The sequence below is a fragment of the Amorphotheca resinae genome (assembly GCF_003019875.1).
Source record: "Amorphotheca resinae ATCC 22711 unplaced genomic scaffold M430scaffold_8, whole genome shotgun sequence".
Lineage (NCBI taxonomy): Eukaryota > Fungi > Ascomycota > Leotiomycetes > Helotiales > Amorphothecaceae > Amorphotheca > Amorphotheca resinae.
The window spans coordinates 675,611-696,939 of NW_020194478.1; the positions used below are offsets into that span (position 1 = coordinate 675,611).

Here is a 21,329-nt window from a genome sequence, read left to right on the forward strand (position 1 = left end):
AAGAACGAAGCCTTCTGCCAGATGCACGACTTGGCTCTCTCTCTCCGGGCCCTCGCAGACCCTACCTTACCTACTTTCTCTCGACAGAGTCAGGAATGCGTCGCCGTTCGAGGTCGTCTGGGGCCGGACCAGCCAATGCGCGGGCGAGGAAGGGCGAGGATCGGGCATGGGCCGCCGCTGCGTAGCGCGAGCATTGAGGCTGTGCAAGAAGATGCCCAGCTGCAACCGCAATGGAACTTTTCACAATTATTACTTATTACCGACATATATAAATGATACATATAAATGATACACGTAGTCGTATTTATTACGGAGCATATGTGCATTGTGCACGCTGGTAAGATGCGTAAGGTATGGCGAGGTTATGTATGTATGTGTACGGTCCGATCAACAGAGCTCCATGCCAGAGGAGCTCTCTTCTTCTTGGCCTCCCTTACTTACATTCTTGACCTTCCTGATCTTCCTTGGGTCTTTCATTCATGATTATTTATCATTTCTAACATCAACATCAACATTTCTATCCTATCATTTCTATTCATTTTATATCTCATCTCATTGTTATTTGTCCATTCCTCACAGCTATCATCTATCTCGCTGCAAGGTACCTCTGTACTTCTACTCTCTCCCAATATACCGCGACGGCATCTATCCGAAGAATACACCACTAATCCCTATCCATCCTAGCCCGGTCTGGATAACTCCATCGGTGGGGAAGCTATCCCCAATCGGGCATAGGCAACTCGACTCTCTGTCGTTGTCAGAACTTAAAATCTCTCTCGTTAAAACTGATCACTCTGATCAGTTAACTCATCATTCGATTCGCGTGATGCCATCTGTACCCACTATCGAACGAACCAATCCCTCCCGTGAAAGCCAGCAAGCCAGCAAGTACAAGTACAAGCACAAGCAAAGTAAGTAAGGATTCAGGAATAAGAAGTAAGTAAGCTGTCCGTCCTTGCGCGCGCCCCCTTCTTCCAGAAGCTCCTTCCTCCTCCCCCCCGCCAAGCCCGGAGTGGAGAGGCCCCGTGGCAATAGCCAGGTAACCTTGATAAATTGATAAAAAAACTTCGGCTTCTGGAATATACCTAGTACCTGCCTAATAACTAATCAATAATATGACTTCAACCGCCAATGCAGCAATGCCACGCTTGGCAATCTCTCGGGCCCCAATAATTCCATCCCCCCCTCAAGCCGGTAGTGGCCGCAAGTTCACCCAACCACCAGAAATCATGTTTTTCCTTCCCTCCTCACTCACTCACTACTACTACTACTTACTCCATACAGAGTAGTAGGTAGGTAAGGTAGTACTTGTTTTCTCTCTTCTTGTCTTGTCTTGTCCTTGGCTTGGCCTTCCCGTTAGTTAGGTAGTCGAGAGCCGCCGTTCGGAAAGTTTACCTTACCTTACCTTACCTTACCTTACCTACCTAAGTTTCTTGGGATAGGATGATGAGGTCAACTTTCGAGCGGTGAGTCCCCGAGTCAAGTCCAAGCCTGCCTTGGACTTCATTTACACAGCATTCTTTTACTCTTACTTACCTTACCTTACCTTACTTGCTATACGATCATCAATCGATGGTCCATGCTACCTGTAAAATCGCGAGGGCTGCGGGTTCCGCTGTTCTCAAGAAAGCGGAGAAGAAACCCGACCGAATATCCCATCCATCCATCAATCCATTCCTCGGCGTGCGTCGGTGTCGTAACGCCCAGAGAGGCTGAGTTCCCTGTGCAATTTCTTCTTCTTGTCGTTTCTTGGTATTCCCACACAAGCAAGCTCCGGAGAAAAACAAGGTGCACCCACCATTCAGGAAGGTCAGACAAGACATTCTTGATAAGATCTGATCTGATGTGATGTGATGGCCGGGTCCGGACGCGTGCGTGCGTGCCACGAGAAGATTCAATCTGAGTTGTGAGCCGGTGACGGGGGCTGTGCTCTTGGAACCTCGTGTCCTCATGGTGAGTTGTGAAGAAAGACTGTGAGAACGCCTAACATACATCGGGATCGGTGAACGAATCATGGATGTTCATTGGAGAGAATGTGGAAAGGTTGTGCCTTACAGAAAGAAGTCTTCTGAATTTTCTACTAGCAATTGTACTCTGTATATAAGTTGTATAGAGTGGGAAAGGCAAGCAAATGTGTCGTCAGACGCTCAATCAAAACCGAAAATCAGAAACAAAGAAAGAAAAAAAAAAAAAAGCCCCATCGGTCTGGCTTTGCCTTGGATACGCTCACCGAACGCCGTGATTTAAAAAAAAGAAAAAACAAAAGAGTTTAGTGCGTGCCCATGTCTACAAAACGGAAACCCCCAAAACCTAATAACCCCTAACCTAACCCCTTTGCTTGCCCATCACTACCACTACTGCTTAACGGTAAATATGTGCCGACTTGTGAACCCTTCTTGCAAGCGGATGTCCACCTTCTGGTTCTTGGGCACCATCTCATGATTGAGATCCCATCCCGCACGCCGACACAGCTCGGCAACTACCACATCGCAGTCCCCCAGCATATCAACATCGAAGTTGACATGCGAGACCGGCGTCCGCGAGATGTACATCTGCGGGATGTGCGCCGGCAGGTAAGGTACCACCTCGGAGACCGGTGCGACTTTGAGCGACGTGCCGATGACAATGACCAGGTCAACGAGGTTCTTGTCGTGGTTGGTGAGACGCTCCGAGAATTTATCGGGGAGCGCTTCGCCGAAGAACGTGATGTCTGGTTTCATGACCCCCGCAGCTGGGATATCGTAGTCTTCTTCCGACGAGTCGTCGGCGTCGGAATCAAACCGACGCTTCCTCTTGTCGTGACCATTCTGAGAGCGCTTGCGCTTCATAGCGGCTGGGGCGCGAAGGGCCCGGAGGTTGGCTATGCATCGGTCACAGCGAGGGATGGTCCCGGCCTTGATATCTGGGAAAATGGTCTCGCCCGGCACTTGGTATTTACACTCCACACAGGAGGCCGTTGCGAAAGACCCATGGCACTGGACAAGCTTTTCGGGGAGGATGCCCGCCACCGATTCGATGTTGTCAATGTTCTGAGAGTAGTTAGTCAGGAGTTTTCCCTTCTGCTGCAGCAGATAAATGAAAGCATGAGTAGGCGTGAATCGGTCCGTCGACGGCAGGATATCGCGCGCAATTGAGAAGAAGATATTCGGATCTTGCCGGAAGATCTCGATGTCGAAGACTTCTTGAGGATCGTTCAGGCCAAGGTGTTCTAATTTGGAGTAGAGACCTATGTCCTTCGATCTGAAATCGGGAATGCCGAGAGAGGTAGAGATTCCTGCGCCAGTGAGAACGATGATGTTATTTGATTTCTTGATGAGCTCAACCGCATCGTCAACGGTGTTATACTGTGGTAGCTTAATCCGTTTGGAGAGCTCGCGACTGATGGCGAGACTGAGAAGGCCATAATAGGCATCGTCAGGTGACCCCTCGAGAAAAGGGGGCGGTCGGAGACCAAATGCAGTCAATAGCTTTTTCGCACTGATAGTGCCAGCTTCAACGGTCCTCTTGCAAAACTCCTCAGGGCCGATGGTGCGTAGCTGTTGTCTGAAGGCGCCGGCCTCTTCGAGCGTACACGCATTTGGCTCTGTGGTCTATCTTTAGCGCGCCATTCCACAAATTGTCATAGGGTGCTCACCACCTTCGAAGAGGTGCTCGTCTCCCATCTCTTCCAGAGTGTCTTCAAAGAGTGAGTCTATTTCCCATTCATCGTTCGAGTCCTCGTCTTCCTCGCCGAAGCCATCTTCTTCCGAGTCGACCAGAGGCGCAACCCCGTTGACACGTGGGAGGGCAGTGGCTAAAAGCGCGTCGTCCGAGTCGGACTCTTCCTCGGGCACCTCCGCCACCTTATGGCCAGCGGTCTTCTTGCTTGAGACGCGGCCAAGGGAAAGCCGACCGGTGTCCATTGTGAAGGCTCTCTCCACCACCCGAGGTGAGTTCTGGTGCACCAGGGGGAAGACGTGAAGACGTGTAGAAGAGGCGTTGAAGGGGCGTTGAAGAGGCAATACAGTTGCCGCAACTAACCAAGGGGTCTGAAGTGGCTCTTAGTCTTGGACGAGATTTGGCTAGTCTAGAACGCTTTGAATGGAGCGACTCCGAGGGACAAGCAACAGGTCGGCAAATGCCTGGGAAGCTCAGTGGCGGTTGGCTCGCTAGAGCCGCTAAACTCTATTTATTGCCGTGATGCTCCGGGAATATCAAATATAAAGTCGGGAACTCACGTGCACCTCACGACGACACCTCCTGGACTTCTCTGGCTTCCTGGCTTCCTGGCTTCTGACCAGGGCTTGCGAACATACTGAACATACCATCAACAGAGAAGCAGGAATTTGTCAGTGAGGAGGCATTATGTTAGATCCCCCCGTCGACAGCAATGGATCCCTCGACGAGCAATGGCGACGACGATGCCCCCCGATTGGTCCTCTCTCCTACCTCATCTCCCGTGAGGCAACTTTCAGAGGAGGAGCCAGGGGTTCCCCGCCGTCGACTTCACCACCGGCAGTCTCGCTCTGAGGGGAACAATGGCCGACATATACAACTTGAGCCGCCCGCCTTGACGAGAGCCAGGCCGTCGAGTATCTACATGGGATCCTATAGCCATAGTCCGCGCAGGAGGTCAAGAGTGTCTTTGGCTGATTCCACCAGAACTCCTGCAAGCTCCGCACCAGTATCTCCTCGCATCAGTTTTAGCAATAGCCATCTTGAAGAGCTCCTCCAAGATATGGATGTGGAGTTGGATACGTATGGCGTCGAGGAACTTCGAGATAACTTCTTCGATGGCGCCTTCTTGAAACCTCCCAAGATGGACCACGAAGATCTTATGAGAGACGCGGAATACACTCTTCCCGCTGCTCTCCGACAGACACCTCTTTCTTTGCATAATTTTCTGCCAAAGCAATGGCACGCGATCAAAGGCGTAGTCCGCAGTGTGACAACTACGAGGGCTGGGGTCAAGTTGACGAAGTCTTTTTTGGCTTTCTTCATTACCTATATTCTTTGTCTGGTTCCGGCGGTCAGACATTGGCTTGGGCATTACAATTATATTATGTGCCTATCAGCCATACTTAACCACTCTGGGAGAACGATTGGCGCCCAGATTGACGGCGTAGTTCTGACAATCGTTGGTTCAGCCACAGGTCTAGGATGGGGAGCTTTTGCCCTATGGCTTTCAGACTGCACAGCAGTTGCTCGAAGGGGTTATGGTGGAATCCTCGCAGCTTTTCTTGTCGTCTTCATGGGCACAATTGCAGCTCTCAGATCATATTATATACGATCGTATCAATTTGTTCTTTGTGCAGGGATTGCTGTAAGCTATACCTGTTTGGCAGATACATCGGACCATGTGCATTGGAGAAAACTATACGATTACGGCATTCCTTGGTTATTCGGTCAGGCCATCGCTCTTCTGATCTGCTGCATTGTTTTCCCAGATGCCGGAGCCCGTTCGCTGGCCGTCTCCCTACATAACGCCTTCGCAGTAATGCAAGATGGTCTGGTCTTGCCCCATCCAGACAGTATTTCTCTGCATCGACGACTTGCTTTGACCTTTGTCAACCTCTCACAAGCTTATCGAGATCTTGTACTTGATATATCTTTGACACGCTTCAGACCATCGGATGTTGAACAATTGCGAAATCTGATGCAAGGAGTTATCAGATCTCTACTATCTCTGAAGATGGAGACTTATATGTTTAATAACTTCAAGCAAAATCGAGAGCATAGCGCTTCAGGGTTGCGTGAGCCTCCCCCGTTCAGCCTGAACCCTGACGATTCACGCAGGGGAAGTAGTACAGATCCTGCTCAAAGCTCCAGATCGGATACGGTCGTTGATATTGATGGTCCGAGACGTCGTTCGGTCCGGAGGACTCCTTCAGAAGAGCAAGTTGTGAAATTGGTTGCCGACAAACTTGCTGAGCCGACTTTAGAGCTGCTTTCGTGGATGCGGACTTCACTAAGCAGATGTGACGCCGTATTGATGGAGATGTCAGGACATCGCAAGTACCTTGGGCCCCCAGATTCCGTCTCGTCTGATATAATAGGAGCTTTAACGGAGCTCCGAAAAGCGATGATAAAATATGACGAGGAAGAAGATGATTTGATGAAGAGTTCTGCTCTACCGCCTACATATTCGCACAACCAGGAAATTGTGGAATTCTTTCTCTTTGTCCATCCTATTCGACAAGCTGCTAGCAGCGTAGAAGCTCTGCTGGTAAAGGTCATGGAAATGCAGCAACGGCATCCTGGATGGAGGATATACCTACCATCATATCCACTAGCGAAAGCGCTGCAGCGCACGAATGCTCAGGTGCGTCATGACCGTGGTGGTGTGACGGCAGGATACTATTTCCGAAGTCAGGCCCAGCTTGCCAAAATGATGAAAGGAATGGCAAATGTTTACAAGCCATCCCCTCGTCAACGTAACGGGGAGGAAGCCCCTGAACCCAAAGTCGGAATCACACGAATGGACACCATAGGGAAATACGAAGAGGAAGAGATTGCTATGAACCAGAAGTCGAACATTTCTAGTCTTCGTTACAGATTGTGGACGGTTCTGCACCGCTTACAGGGCTTTGAGACTAGGTTCGCTCTCAAGGTTGCGATCAGTACGTCGTTGCTCTCTGTGCCGGCCTGGTTAGATGCGAGTAGGGGCTGGTGGAACGCCAATGAGAGCTGGTGGGCAGTTGTTGTGGTGTGGGTAATGGCACATCCCCGAGTCGGCGGCAACTTTCAAGACCTCGTTACTCGCGCCTTCTGTGCTGCATTGGGTGCCGTCTGGGCAGGCGTGGCGTACGGAGCGGGCGACGGAAGTCCCTATGTAATGGCGGTGTTCGCTGCCATCTTTATGATCCCCATGATGTACAGATTTACTCAGAGCTCCCATCCTCGCTCAGGAATCGTGGGATGTATGTCATTCGCAGTTATCTCTCTGGGAATCAGAGAGGCCGATGGCCTACCTTCTGTTGTGTGGATCTCATGGACTCGCGGGTTAGCGTTCGTAGTAGGGGTAGTGGCTGCAGTGGTGACCAATTGGATATTGTGGCCATTTGTCGCAAGGCACGAGTTGAGAAAAGCCTTGTCATCCATGCTGATATACTCTAGTATCATATATCGTTCAGTGGTAGCAAAATATGTGTACTACGAAGCAGGACATGAGCCGGGAGAGAAGGAAATTGCGGAGTCAGGTTCGTAAGAATATATTCCAAGAGAATTAACGGCTAACAATATATTCTAGAAATGCTGGAAGGGCGTTTGCGCGAGGGTTTCGTCAGGATTCGCCAGCTCATGGTAAGTCCACTGGGTACATCCCCTGAAGGGTTTCAGCTGATAGAAGAATTAGGCCTTGACGCGCCACGAGATCCGCCTGCGTGGGCCCTTCAATCCTCTCCCATACTCAGGACTCATCGAGGGCTGCGAGCGTTTCTTTGAATACCTAGTTTCTCTCCGCCAGTCATCTCTGTTTTTCCACCCTTATTACATATCCGATAACCGACAGGCGGCTGAGGATTTGCTTGCATACCGACGGGATGCGGTAGCTACTATTCTCATGAACTTATATGTTCTAGCTGGAGCGTTGAGAGCAGATAGGAAAGTACCGGTAAGTTTCATAATACCGCAAGAATTTGGGTATAAAGTATCAGTTACTGGCCCCCTTTCAATACTTCACAGTATGAAGGGAGCTACAAGCAAGCATTTGTCTCAAAGAGCAATCTTTTCAGTTACCGAGAGGTCGGTCACCGGATTGAGGAACAGAGCTTTACTTGAAGCCCCTTAAACCGGCCCGAGTTATTGAAAGTGTTCCAGTAACCGATATCTTATACCCTAATTTCCGCAGTGCTCGCCAACCTATTCTTGATGCTAATCTGAACTAGAGATACCTCCCAAGCGCAGCAGCCGCTAGGAAACGCCTCCTGGATCGCATGGCTCAAGTCGAAGCCGACCAAGCCGAGGAAGCGGAAGACGAGGATGCCGAGAGGCCCGTGTCTCCGGCAGAAACCGCGCGGAAATGGTCTCAGATCTACAGCTATTCATACAGCCAGAGCTTGACCGGCTGCGTGAAACAGCTTGAACAATTACAGAAATATACCATTGAGATTGTGGGCGAGCAAGGGTAGGGTGACCTTTATACGTTTCTTACTACTGTGTATGACTTGTGTCGGAGAGGAGTCCTGTTTTACTGATTCTATATTATAGGTTCGATCCAATTGATTACGAAATACTCACAGGAGTAAAGGGGAAGGCACACTGAGCCTCGATGAGAATAGGAGCCGTTCATAACATCGTTATATTATCATAATTGTATCAACATCCAAGTCCTGAATAATACCCTATCCGCTTTCTTTCGTCCTTCCTTAATATCCCAATCCTAATCCTAATCTTAACGCCTTCAATGCAATGTTTCATTAAGAATATCCGTTAGCACCGACATCTGAGGGATCTTGAATGGTTTGTTCCCGCAGATCTTCTTATTCGGCTGCCGCCTCGCATCATTTCCATTCTCTTTATCCTCCGTCATTACTCCTTGCCTCCTCTTCCCGCCGTTCTTCTCGATCTGTTCTTCCATGTCCAGTTGCCGCTTCGCCTCTTGTCTTTTGATCGGTAGTTGTTGCTGTGTTCCAATCGATCGACTCTGGTCTGAAGCCGAGACCTGCGTCGCTCCATCCTCAAAATAATGAGACTCCAGAGCTCCCGTCGGTAAATCGTAAATCCATCTCCTCTCCTCCATCAGACCCACGAAGCGCGCCACCATCTCCTCGCTCCCATCGGCCTTCGGTCCATTCCCTTTCAGCGTGCTTTTGGAACCGATGACCAGGAGCTTGGTCTTCGCGCGCGTGAACGCTACGTTGATTCGTCTCCAATCCTTCAGTAGTTCGCCGATGGATTGCGCGTCGTTGCTGCGCACCAAGCTTAAGATTACGACTTCCTTATCCCGACCTTGGAATCGGTCTGCGGTGTGCATTTCGACGTCCGTGTGCCTGCGAAGTCCGTGCTTGAGGAGTGCGAGTTGGGAACGGTAATGTGTCATGACTCCGATTGATGAGGCGGGCACTCCGACACTCAGGAGGCTTTCGACAAGCTGGACGCAGATGGTGGCCTCGGTAGGGTTCACAATACGGTTCCCTTTTGCCTCTTCGCGGGATGCCGGGAGGAGGGGATCCGTGTTGATGAATGAAACTTTAGTATCCGGGTCCAGAAGATCGCGAATCCAGCATCTGCCACGAACAGGACCTAGACAGATGGATTTGGCGCTGTGGGATAGTGTGGATGGGCTGTGATGAAGATCTTTCAGACCGTCCATACGTGGGATGGAGATGGTACGGTTTGCTACTTCTTGGTTGCCGCATTTCAGCCGCCCGTTATAGATGAGATCGTTGCTTAAGGCCATGACATCTGCGCACATGCGATATTGGTGCTCGAGATATACGACCGAGGAGGGATGCATATCGGAGAGGTGCTTGAAAAGACTGATGTCCAACCCACCAACCCGGGCTTCTTCATTCTGAACCAGAGGTGGGAGTTGGTTATGGTCGCCCACGAGGATGAATGTTCTAGCCAAGCGAATGGGCCCAAGGCAGACGGGAAGAGTGATCTGTGAAGCTTCGTCAACGATGCAGTAGTCGAAAGTCCGCTCGTTGAAGATGGCATGATTGATTCCCAGGCATGTTGTAGCCACAATAGGAGGGTCATGCCACGCACTTCTAATCTCCTCAAACGAGGACTTGGTCGTCGCCGCAAGTGTTGCGAATTCCTGGACATCGGGGTGGATCTTCGCGATAGTGCCAAGACGCAGGATGGGTATATCGTCGTCCTTTAGCTTCAAAAGGATGTTGTCAACAGCTGTATGTGTGTAGGATGTGAGTAGAACACTCTTTCCTTGTGACACTAGCGCTCGAATTATGTGAGCAATTGTAGTCGTCTTTCCCGTTCCCGGCATACCCAGAACCAAGGCATAATCCTGAGCGCTCATTACTTTCTGGATCGCTCTTCTCTGGTCCACATTGATATTCTCGCGATCCTTTAACGTGTACGCTGTAGACTGCGTTTTGAATCGTGGTGGATTGAGGTCCACAACGAGGCTTCGAATTTCGCGAGAGCCAAACGGGCCCTCGGCCATGACCTGGATAAGGTTGTTGCGGACAGTTGCCATGCCGTTGCTGAATTCATCTTTGTCGAGTCTGTACAGGACCGGCTCTTCCACGATCTTCCCTTCTGATTCCTCGGCCGTTGATCCTTCTTGCGCGACCTCCATAATGCTAGCAAAGACCTGATTGTTAACCTCATCGAACCCTGGACGACGTATGCGGGCATTGTGTAGTCGACGATCGACAGCGACCGTAATTCTGTTTTTCCGTACATGAGTGACATAACCATTTGCCAGTGCGAAATGCCCCTTTTCATCAGATATTACAATTGGTTCCCCAACTATGATCTGTGAATCGAGGAAAGAAAAACCATTGGAGGGTGCCTGCTTGACCAGAGTATATCGATATCGGTTGATTTTTGGATTATTCTTCTCTTCGCATGCAGAACCAGGCTCGATTATCACGTTCGAAAAGCACCTCCCAAGCTTCTCTCGCTCGGAGCTAAGCATCGTCCACAACTCTCTCCGGAACTTGAGGCTCTCCTTCTCTTCCTTGGTTAAGAGATCGTCCCACTTGAGGAAGAAGTCTCTGTGCTTCGGTGTCAGGTGCTTAACTACTTCGTCAAACTTCGCCTTCATTCCACTCGTCTCGCCGTTGCCATCATCAGCCAGTTTATGGTATATGAAGCATGGCACTTTGGCGTAGCACCTATTGCACAAATTTTCCTTCTTCAACATTGGGGGGAGTTGAGCATGCCGCTCACGTACGTAGCAAGCGAGTTCATTGCGTTGCATGATCATATGAATGAGCTCACGACGTATGGCGGGGATCCTGATCGTCTCTGAAGTTTCCATGTAGTACAATATGCCGTAAGCAATTTCGATATCGTATCGGTCAGACAAGAGCAGATTGTAGAGAGCAGTTTGGGCGCGGTGAGCAGCACTAGCATTCTTGCCAGTCTTGACCTCAAAGGGAACAGTCAAGGTTCGCTCTTCTTTGCCATCTTTCATTGTCACTTGTACTGTGGCATCGATATTGCCCTTAAGCCCGTACATTGGCGACCAGACGTGTTCTTCAACATCGAGAAGTTTACTGACACACATTGTCGCCGTCATGCCATTACCTGCTTTGACAACTGCTTCGGCCTATTTTCAATCAGCATAAATCATCTTTCCTGCAAAGAGCTCCATACCTGCGGCCGAGATGAAACAAAAACTTCTGCCCATGACTGCAGTTCCAACATCTTGCTTTGCAGGTACTCCACAGCTTGAGGGATCTGGAGCTTGATGGTGTACAAATCTTCGAGATGTCTTGTAGCAACCTCCAAAATAAGCTCGTTCAGCCACTCTCTGTCCCATCGATTTGCAAGCATGGCTGCCTGGAAGATCTCATGTAAGATAGTTCCATAGACCAAAGGGGCGCTGGAATCGCTGGTTGCTTTAACCCTATCTTGGAGCACGGCGCGACGGGTACAGCCGAATGAGTCTGCTACCACTGTTGAGGAAATGAGATGATCGGGATGTAGGATCAAAAGATTGTTGGCATCATCAATTATGCATCGTCCACTCGATTCGAAATTTCCAATAACGTGGACATATGCCTTGGTTGCAACCGGAGTCTCGAGCCAAACACCTCGAAGATAAACCGTCTTTATTGTCTTTGTGTTCTCGATTTGTAGAAAGAGAATCTACAGAGGTCAGCTTGGTACAATAATGAGTAATGTGACGCTGACCTTTTCTGGATGTTTCCGTCCATTCGGGGCCTCATATTCTGAGTCGAGAATATTCGTCACAAGATACCTCTGAATAGCCTGAACTTTCTGTGTGGACTAAATTCCTTAGCAAGATAATTCTATTGCGTATGCTACGGAAGTCTTGTACGTACAGGTAGGAGACTATTAGCTGTCTGCTGTATGGACTGAGTAGCTGCTGCTTGTGCGACCTCAAAATCAAGATCATCAAGACCGTCATCTCCGAACTCATCATCTGAGTCTGCCTTCGAGACTGTTACATCCTTCCGAGGCTTATTAATAGATGATACCTTAGCCTCCGTTGGGTTTTGGTCGTCAAACTTTGCTACCATGTCCTCAAGATCCGCCGCAAGTAAGTCTTCGTCTAAATCATCAAATTCATCATCGCCAGTCTTGAAGGTGCTGGTCTCGAGGGTTTTGGAATCCTTCACTGATAGAGGACGTCGCAACTCAACCTTGGCTGACGGAAGCATCTCGGGAGGTGGATCCGGAGGCACTTCTAATGTTGGTTTGTTCGGAGGAATATAAATAGGTACTTCTGACTTGGTAATAGCATTGAGCAAGGTTTCGTCGTCCAACTCATCGTCGTCGAAGTCCCCATAATCAGAACTATCGGAACGAACGGGAGGTGGATTGGGTATCATATCACTTTTTGGTTGAGGATGAGATTCATCACCTATAGACTGGTTCTGTGCTGTTGTTCCCATTTCGAGGCTGATTTGTCCAACAGGGGCGCGGCTTTCGCCTTCATCAAAATGCGTTTCCCGAGGAAGGTGAAGATCTGAACTCTTGGTTTCAGTATATTCTTGTTTAGGCTGAGCTAGCCCCTCCTGCACTCTCTCAATTAGAACAGAAATCTTCGAAGGTCCGAGGTTAACAGATTCAGTGAAGACATCATCCTCATCGGGGCCTCCAACTCTTCTGCGCTTAGGGAACTGAATGCCACAACTTTTCGCTCTTCTGAGACTGACTGCTGATCGTGGGGCTGCTTTTTCTTTGCAAGGCTGGGGCGAAGACGTATGCATGATATGTGCCAATGCGGGGATTGTAGGCCCTTGAGGAGTGGGTGCGTTGGAACCGTTGAGGGAATAGCGGCCCCAAAGCTCTGAGCCCGGGTCGACTGGTGGATGTAAAGATTCTCCTTTCTTATTGAAACGACCCGGAGTCTTAGCTGGTGATGGTATTGGCGAAGAGCTCCTTGCTCGCTTCCTCGCCCTCTTGATTCGGCCAGAAGAGCCGACGCTGTGCTGATCCCATTCTATACGATCCTCCGGAGAAACATCCTGCACTGCACGTCTTATGTCCCCCATGCCGATCAGGTCAGGTAAAGCCAGCCGGCCAGATGGAGTTGAGGGGACATCTTTTCTCGAGGTATCAGACAGGGTCGAGTCTGTTGACTTTGTAGTATCCTTGGTGAGTTCCTTCGGATTGGAAAGAGCAGAGAGTTCTTCAGCTATTACCCGGTTCTCTTTTTCATCATCTGGCAGTGGACTGACCACCGCCTGCTTCGCTGTTTCGTCCGCGTTGGGCTGTCCGCCAAAGTGGAAGACTTTGAGCTTATTTTTGGTGGCCGTAGAGACTGGTATTGGTGGCTTATCCTGTAGGGGCTTCGAATGAAGATTGGGGTTCGCGCCTTGAGGCCCTTGGAAGCTCCTATTCCGGTTCCATTGAGGCCGTTGCTGTTTGCAGCAGTTAGCAGTGCTTTCAGTAAGCTCAAATCTGGATTATTTACTTTCGATGAATGATTCTGGTCTGAGAAAGATTTCTGCAGAGGCATAGTATCTTCTCTCTACACGCCAGAGAAACGGGGGCGTCTTCAGAGAAAAGTGGTAAACAATCAATGCAGAAATACTGTAGGCGCTTCCCATCCAGACTCGCGGACGCGTTAACGCGACCGCGTAAGGTACCTCAGGTACGTAAACCCAAATAGGTAAAGGCTGTTTTTGTCACGTGCTCCCCCCACTAACGTAGCTCACCGGCGGAGAGTTCCGGAGAAGGCGGCTGAAAACGGTTTTTGGTTTACCCCGATGCTCGGCTTTAGAGCGGTCCTGTCACAACTCCGTGCATTTCGTCGAGTCCTCTCCCTTTGTTTATAAATCGTTGTATCTCTCCCAAGTACGTGAAGTCGCAGAGATTTACTCTCTATCACCAATATATACTGACAATTGGGCTAGACACTGCTGCCATGTCTTCAGATAAGCCTTTGCCGTTCATATACCAGTTCGCCGCAGGTAAGCTTGTTCCCGCCTTGACCGTAGATTGATTGAAGCTCATAGGATGTGTAGGTGCGGTGGCTGGTGTTTCTGAAGTAAGCCTTTCCAAACCTGAAGCTCAGATACAGCTTAATTGACTTGCGCAATCCACAGATTCTTGTCATGTAGGCAGACGCCCGAGGGACCAGCTATCCGCGCAATTACTGATTACAAATGAACAGGTACCCATTGGATGTTGTCAAGACTAGAGTGTGAGTCCCTAGAATATATCGAGGGCCTAATAGAAGGGCGGAGTTGACAGAGGATCCAGACAATTGCAGACGGGGAAAGGCACAGGAGCCGATTCATACAATGGCATGGTCGACTGCTTCAGGAAGATCATCAAGCATGAAGGGCATGATTATTGTCCCCACAAGCTGCACAGATGCTGACGGCTGAGCAGGTTTTCACGACTGTACCGTGGTATCGAAGCTCCGATCCTGATGGAAGCACCAAAGAGAGCGACCAAGTTCGCGGCGAACGATGCCTGGGGAAAACTCTACCGTGACTTATTTGGAGTCGCCAAAATGAACCAATCTCTCTCAGTCCTCACTGGTGCCACTGCTGGTGCCACTGAAGCATTCGTCGTTGTACCATTCGAACTTGTCAAGATCCGACTTCAGGATCGTGCTTCGGCTGGAAAGTACACTGGAATGGTTGATGTTGTGGTGAAGACGGTTAAGGCGGAAGGTCCACTTGCATTATACAAGGGACTAGAGAGCACAATGTGGAGACATATCTTGTGGAATGCCGGTTACTTCGGATGCATTTTCCAAGTTCGAGAGTTACTCCCAAAGACGGACAACAAAACCACCCAAATGGGCTATGACTTACTTTCTGGTGCCACTGGTGGTACCGTTGGTACAATCCTCAACACCCCCATGGATGTTGTCAAGTCGCGCATCCAAAACAGCACCACTGAGGGTGGAGCAGTACGAAAATACAACTGGGCATGGCCCGCAGTGGGAACTGTTATGAAGGAAGAAGGTTTCGGAGCTCTTTACAAGGGTTTCCTGCCAAAGGTGCTAAGACTCGGCCCAGGTGGAGGTATTTTGCTGGTTGTCTTTACCGGAGTCATGGATTTCTTCAGGAAGATGAGGGCTGAAGCATGATTGCTACGCTCAAAGTGTACAGGTGACCAGGGCTCTGCCTAAGACCGTTGCATTGTTTGGTATGATAGCCCATTGTATAGTTTGTCTAGATTTCAGCTGGTTCTAGAAGACATGAAAACTAAAGAAGCCGGGCTGATAGACTTGGTGGAAGAAGCAAGTGCTCGGCGTTGACATACTTAGAGCAATGCTTCGAATACCAAAATTCATCTACCCTATATTGCACATTGTTGATATGGATCCTGAATTTGCGTGCGTCGTCGAGCCAAGTTGATATCCATTCAAGATATGCATCCCTCGTATAGTATTGTTCATTTCCTTGAGAGTTATCAGCATATCATGGCTATATTGAATTTTCAGCACGCAAGATTTAAGGTCTATCCGAATGATTTCCCAACTCATATGCATCCTCCTTGTTAAGAGAGAACGCTGAAGTAAAATATCTAAAGGTGGCCACGCTTTGTGACCACTATTTTTGAGATTCGTGCATTTATCTGATACTATAGATTGAGTTCTCTCTCTCTACAGGGCTCCCATTATGTGGCAACCTGTGAGTCGGGGACCACACGGTCCAGACTCCAAAATTTCTGTTGGAGGCCCTAACACGAGAACTCTGTTTGATAGAGTTTCAAGTCCCTAGGGGAAATCGGAGTTCTGATGTTGCGGATCAGGATCTTGCACAATTCGGGAAAAGGGGTAACGATCGCTTCAATCCGGAAAACGTTAGTGAATATTTTGTTTAGCTTCTGCAACTCATACTGTTGGTTCTGATATCCAAGATATCATGAACCAAGCCCGAGCATGGATCAGTCGACAGCTCAATAGCTAAGGTGCTTTATATGAAGGCCTGAGAACGGACCCAGACATGTGGTTTTAACTTCCAAGCCGCATCTCTAACCCGTTTGATTGGGGATCAAGCCCCCTATCCCAAGACTCAGAACTTGCAGGGCAGAAAGTAGTCTGAATGTGCCCTGATGACTTCCCCCAACCACTGCAATATCCCATCTTCTTGATGTACTGCGACATGTGCTTATTGTTTGCTTATTCGCTTGTCCATGAGAGCCAGGGTACTTGGGGAGAGGGGACAGCACGTGACATTGAAAGCACATCCAGCAAGAGTATGGTGAGGTAATTCAGGTGGAAAATAGCTGACTTTAAAAGCACAAATTCTACTGGATCTTTCGACTTAAAAGAACTCCAATCTCAAATAAATTGGGATATATCTTGTTTTACTCGGTTCTTGACCACTCGGATTGGCTTAGCGTTCATGGAGGGATGGTATGGATGTTTATGCTGCGACCAAAAGGCGACCTCCTTCCCTCTATTTACCACAACAACTCTCTATCAATCAAGCCAAGTCTTCCTCAAATTCTCTTCCTGATTAACCGCCTTGTACTGCGACAGCTGCATCAACCTCAAGTCGGTTCTTAACAGAATCACTCCAACCGTAAGCAAATTCAAAACTTCCCCGTCGCATCACAGATGTCAGGAACGCGCCAGCGATTTGCGCCAATACTTCCCGGTCTTCCGCAATAGATCTTGACACTAAATCTCTCATAGGATACAATGGCCCGCGAAGGAACGCGCTCTGCGACCGGTTCGTTCTTATCGCATTCCTCAGTTCACGCTGGAACCACTGCAGCTGCTGGCGCGTAACTTGGTTGTGCTCTGCTGAACCGCACACATAGGAAACTCGCGACCGAGAGTATTCCCTACTATCCCTGAGCCGACAACCACCGCCACCAAGAAGCGTGCTACTGCCAATACTGGTGCGAAGAGGGGGCCAAAGAAGGCTACTGCTGCCAAGGGCACCAAGCCCGCTGGCGTTACCAAGCAGAAGGCTCCTGCTAAGAAGGCTACTACTACTACCAAGGTGAGATATTTCTATCGCAACTTACTATGGTTCTTTCTAATACCCCCCATAGGCCAAAGAGATTGTGAAGAAGGCCGAAGATGCTGTTACTCCAAACCCAGAGAAGAAGGTATGTTGCCGTGTATCTTTGTTATGATGCGCACTTAACGCGTTCACAATCCCTGTCTGGAGAAGCATCCTTCCAAAACACATCTCAGGCTTATGATATGTTTTTATGAATATGAATTACTTACGTTTCCTGAACTCGCTACCTCAACGAATCCTCATTATCCCTAACACATACCCTCCTATGTCAGCCTGTTTTTAGCCAACCCTTGCCCCGCTCATCAAGCTAATATATAACCTCACACAGGCTGCTATTACCAAGAAGGTCAAGGCTGCCGAACCGACCAAGAAGGCCCCTGCTACCAAGAAGAAGTAGAGGTCTTTATAAAGTAACGATACTCTTCAACGCAAGCAACACGGACAAGCATTCAGCACGTCTCCAACCTTTACCCCACCATTGGAATGACTCGTGCTCTGATACCCCTTGTTTATCCTCGACTGCTACTAAGCAGCGAGGTTGGTGTTTGAGGAGTTAGCTATGGATGACAGGATGTATGATGGACGGAATGGAATTTAATGGCATGTGCTATGGTACATGCTGTCTTACGATGGTTACGGGTTTCCTTATTCTCTATGATTTCGTGGTCTTGCTTGTATGGCAGTATTATACTCGCTGTTTCGACCTTCCCTTAAAAATTAGATCCTCATGCTGGATTCGTTACACACCTACCCTCACGACGTCGCAATGTGATTTTTTTCTGATGAACTACCTAGGTATACCGTAAGTCGGGGGTGAGCTGAGCAGAGAGGTATCAATCATCAGGCGGCTTATCAGACAGACATCTTGAGATAGAAGTGCTAGTGTGACTGAAGAAAGATATTGAGTACCTATGTTATTTGGGAGCTATATGAAAGGGAGCTTGAGTCAAAAAAAGGAATCGGAGGACAAAATTGTTTTATTACCTCCGTGACCTCAGACAATATCATTATCTACCTTACCTTACCTTGTAGGCAAACTAGGTATGGGTTTCTGTAACAGGTCCTAGGACTGATGTAAATCCACAACCGCGTTTCTGGAGATGGTCCTACTGCAGTTGTAAACCAAGGTACAACCGTTATCTTATCTTAATAGTCGATACAACTCCTCTTACACAATTGGATAATTAGGTAGCTCGCGCCCTCCGCTCTACATAATGCCCGAAGCGGCATTGACTGATACCTTTTTCCCTTACTCTTAGACTAGGTATAGAGGTATGTTTTGATTGCTTTTGTCTACTGTAAACAGAGTGATCGACCAAATAGTGTCTATACTGCTTTCTATGTCTTTCAAACCATCTATCCCTGATTCTCTCTATTCTACCTCCTTCCCAAATCCAACTTCCTTACCAAAACCATGTTCTGCTCCTGACTCCCCTGATCTCTCTCAACACCAACGCCAAAGAACCTTGCAACCACCGTGTCCACCACGCCCTCCCACAAGCCCGCCACCAAGCCCCTCAGGTCGTCGCCGGTCTGCCTAAAATCCGGAAACGCATTGACCTCCAACAACCACGCCGTGCCCAAGTCATCGACCAAGAAATCCAGACCGAAGACCTCGAACGCGTTCGGCAGCGTTTGGAAATGCACCATCATGCCCTTCGCAGCCGCCTCGAAGATCTCGCCCGTCACGTCGCAGATCTGCTGGAAGATGGCGGTTTTCTGCTCCTCTGGGAGTGGCAGCGCCCAGAAGGCGTGCACGGCGCCGTCGTGTGATCCCGTTTGGAGACACGTGTTGGTCAGGTGCGCAGAGAGATCGCGGGTGTTGGGCGATGAGGCAGAGGACCAGGGCGCGGCGTAGGGAGTCGAGGCGAATAGCGCGAGCATGGGCTTGTAGACGTGCACTTCGAGACTGCCGGACGCGAGGACGTAGGTTCTGATGTGGAATTTGCGCGGGTTGGAGGGGAGGAGGAGCGGTGGGTGGATGTATGGCTGTGCGATGAAGTGGCGGAGGTGGGACGTGACGATGTAGTCTCCTCCTTTGTTATCCTCCTCTGCTTTTCTCTCGACGGCAGCATCGAGGTTCGATCCGATGTCTTCTTCTTCCTCGTCGTCGGAATCAGGCGTCTCGGCTTCCCATTCCTCAAAAATAGTCTGGAGCTCCTCCTCCGTGCTGAAGAGCCGGATTCCCTGTCCTCGATCACTCATCCCGGGCTTCAAGATCCACCATTCCCTTTCATCGGGTTCCTTACCCTCATTCTTCTGGAAGCTAGCCTGCAATTCCCAGGCTTCGACGAGGGCATCGTCGATGAACTCGGCGTAATCGACCTCGAAATGACAGGAAGGCTTGATGTTTGTCGAAAGGATCGAGGAGGGGTTTTTGGTTACCCAGTTGTGGGCCGTAGTGGTAAGGTAATGCTTCCGGATCAGAGCCTTGCGGATTATGTATGCATTTGTGAGAGACGTGGTGGAATGCGACATGATGTGCTCAAATGGGAGGGATTCGTAAGCTCCTATCTGGAGGAAAGGGGCTGTGGGCTCCGGCAGCTCAGATATGGATGAGATGAGGATGTATGAATCTTCTGGCAGACGTGACTTCAGAGCTGCCAATATCAGGGGTTGAACATAAGCATCCTCATAATCTATGAGTGCGTAAATTCGTGGCTTCTGAGAGATAGACAGCACTTCCATGTTTGGGATATTATCTGAAGGCCTGGGCAATCACCTGTTAGACAAGAAACACGCAGAACGGAATGTCAAAGCCCTGCATTGAATCTAACATGGCCTAATGCTCCAACGCTATGCATAGTCAAACTCACAACTTCAGCTCCCCCTCCGTCGCCGCTGCAGCATGCATAAAATTTGCTTTCAGTGGTGTGACACTATCAATGAGTCAGTATAAGACCCGCTGAGTTTCTCTGCTGAAGACCTTACCTTGTATATCCCTCTTTGACCGCCCATCCATCATTTCCAGGGCCCGCATCTTCAACAGACTTATAGACGTCTGCAAAACGTGGTGACCACTTGAAATGCTTATGCGTATGCCTTGGAACAGCTAGGCTATTAGTACCATCCGCTGGCGGCGCTCCCTCTCTCTCCCTGATTCTCTCCTCTTCCTCCTCTGAGCTCCCCTCCTCCGCCTCGACCTCCTGAAAGCAGCTTCCAGGCCCCCAGTAGTTCTGTAGCATATTGGTCCACATAACCTTCCGGTTATTGACATCCTCTACCAGCGGCACATTCACCGAATATAAATCTACTGCGTCGTCCCAGTTCTTGTAGAGGTAGTCGATGAGCCGGACTGACAATTTCGAAGCGCCAGCTATGATTTCTGGGTCATGATTTCGAGAGAAGAATGCGTAGCTAAGCGCTATAGCTTTTCGTTTGCAAATCGCAGCCTCGAGAGCGCCGCCTAACGTCCCACTGCTCAAGCTGAAGACCGCTGTAGAATTTCTGCCATAATTCGGCCCGCTGACTACAAGGTCGACAGGTCCGCGGTGTTGGAAGTAATGGTAGAGCCCGATTTGTACGCAGCTCGCCGGTGTTCCATCTACCAGTACCCATTCCTCTTGTTCTTCTGAGCCTGCTGAGAGCGGTCGAGAGTGGGTAGTGCCATCATCTTTGTATAATGTGCCGGGTCGAAAATATGTGGGTTTGACGGTCTGGCCGATCATATGCGCTTTTCCAATCCACGACCTCTGTGTGTGAGGAAGGCATACCGATACAACATGGCCTGCTTCTTGTAGAGACTTCACGAGAGAGTGAACGTATGGGGAAGACTGATTCGAGGGAGGGCCATCGTCGTTGACGACCTGGATTCAGCGTCAGCGTTAATCCAGCAGGGTCTTGCAGCCAGAACCTACGAGAATATGCATCTTGACGGAAAAATACTGAAGATAAACGGGATTTCTGGGCGCTTTCGTGGGATTGCTGTCCTGGGTCTGGAGGTGCGCTGCCAACAATAATTTATTTATAACTTTCGTGGATGTACCAGCGCAGCCTCGCCCGATCACGCACTTTTAGCGGGGTATTTTATATCGGCGGAGTATGTTTGACAGGTACCAACCAAACAAGTGCATGGTGCAGTACATGGTACATACATTAGATACCTACATCTGAAAAATTTATAATTATTGGATAGTGGCACTTCTAGAAGGACATCAATAGATGCCAAGGCAAATATCACCAAGCAAACTGGAAACTGAAAGCAATTATCTCGATTGATTGGTGTCTGTATGTCTGTATGTCTGT

General features: G+C 49.3%; 6 protein-coding genes across 6 annotated transcripts; 3 read left to right on the plus strand and 3 right to left on the minus strand.

Annotated features, from left to right (window-relative positions):
• Positions 1–1,430: 1,430 nt before the first annotated feature.
• M430DRAFT_255238 (hypothetical protein) lies at positions 1,431–2,186 on the minus strand. The gene has a single exon (XM_024865257.1). The coding sequence runs from the start codon at positions 2,013–2,015 to the stop codon at positions 1,566–1,568; it is 450 nt and encodes a 149-aa protein (XP_024719565.1). The 5' UTR covers positions 2,016–2,186; the 3' UTR covers positions 1,431–1,565.
• Positions 2,187–2,354: 168 nt separating this feature from the next.
• On the minus strand, positions 2,355–3,902 carry M430DRAFT_104710 (hypothetical protein; the record flags this gene model as incomplete). Its single annotated transcript, XM_024860946.1, has 2 exons — positions 2,355–3,583; positions 3,635–3,902. 2 exons carry the CDS (start codon positions 3,900–3,902, stop codon positions 2,355–2,357), a joined length of 1,497 nt encoding a protein of 498 aa, XP_024719566.1.
• A 467-nt stretch (positions 3,903–4,369) lies between these two features.
• Positions 4,370–8,242, plus strand: M430DRAFT_51617 (hypothetical protein; the record flags this gene model as incomplete). The annotated part of the gene is made up of 5 exons (XM_024868240.1): positions 4,370–7,178; positions 7,229–7,281; positions 7,334–7,591; positions 7,866–8,104; positions 8,188–8,242. 5 exons carry the CDS (start codon positions 4,370–4,372, stop codon positions 8,240–8,242), a joined length of 3,414 nt encoding a protein of 1,137 aa, XP_024719567.1.
• A 5,616-nt stretch (positions 8,243–13,858) lies between these two features.
• Positions 13,859–15,190, plus strand: M430DRAFT_43247 (hypothetical protein; the record flags this gene model as incomplete). Its single annotated transcript, XM_024867605.1, has 7 exons — positions 13,859–13,941; positions 14,001–14,057; positions 14,112–14,134; positions 14,193–14,203; positions 14,261–14,290; positions 14,350–14,433; positions 14,482–15,190. Exons 2-7 carry the CDS (start codon positions 14,012–14,014, stop codon positions 15,188–15,190), a joined length of 903 nt encoding a protein of 300 aa, XP_024719568.1. The 5' UTR covers positions 13,859–13,941; positions 14,001–14,011.
• Positions 15,191–16,753: 1,563 nt separating this feature from the next.
• On the plus strand, positions 16,754–17,481 carry M430DRAFT_28992 (hypothetical protein; the record flags this gene model as incomplete). The annotated part of the gene is made up of 4 exons (XM_024865837.1): positions 16,754–16,784; positions 16,876–17,060; positions 17,113–17,169; positions 17,413–17,481. 4 exons carry the CDS (start codon positions 16,754–16,756, stop codon positions 17,479–17,481), a joined length of 342 nt encoding a protein of 113 aa, XP_024719569.1.
• Positions 17,482–18,352: 871 nt separating this feature from the next.
• M430DRAFT_35790 (hypothetical protein) lies at positions 18,353–21,046 on the minus strand. The gene is made up of 4 exons (XM_024866813.1): positions 20,942–21,046; positions 20,016–20,890; positions 19,901–19,963; positions 18,353–19,794 (listed from the first exon to the last, which is right to left on the minus strand). Exons 1-4 carry the CDS (start codon positions 20,951–20,953, stop codon positions 18,462–18,464), a joined length of 2,283 nt encoding a protein of 760 aa, XP_024719570.1. The 5' UTR covers positions 20,954–21,046; the 3' UTR covers positions 18,353–18,461.
• Between the last annotated feature and the right edge of the window lie 283 nt (positions 21,047–21,329).

Bases quoted from the DNA above. Each gene is read 5' to 3' on its own strand.
- M430DRAFT_255238 (XM_024865257.1), bottom strand. From the start codon at position 2,015: ATGATTCGTTCACCGATCCCGATGTATGTTAGGCGTTCTCACAGTCTT.
- M430DRAFT_35790 (XM_024866813.1), bottom strand. The intron at 19,964-20,015 runs GTAAGGTCTTCA...ACTCATTGATAG, and splicing joins GTCAAAGAGGGATATACAAG to TGTCACACCACTGAAAGCAA. The intron at 19,795-19,900 runs GTGAGTTTGACT...GTGATTGCCCAG, and splicing joins ACGGAGGGGGAGCTGAAGTT to GCCTTCAGATAATATCCCAA.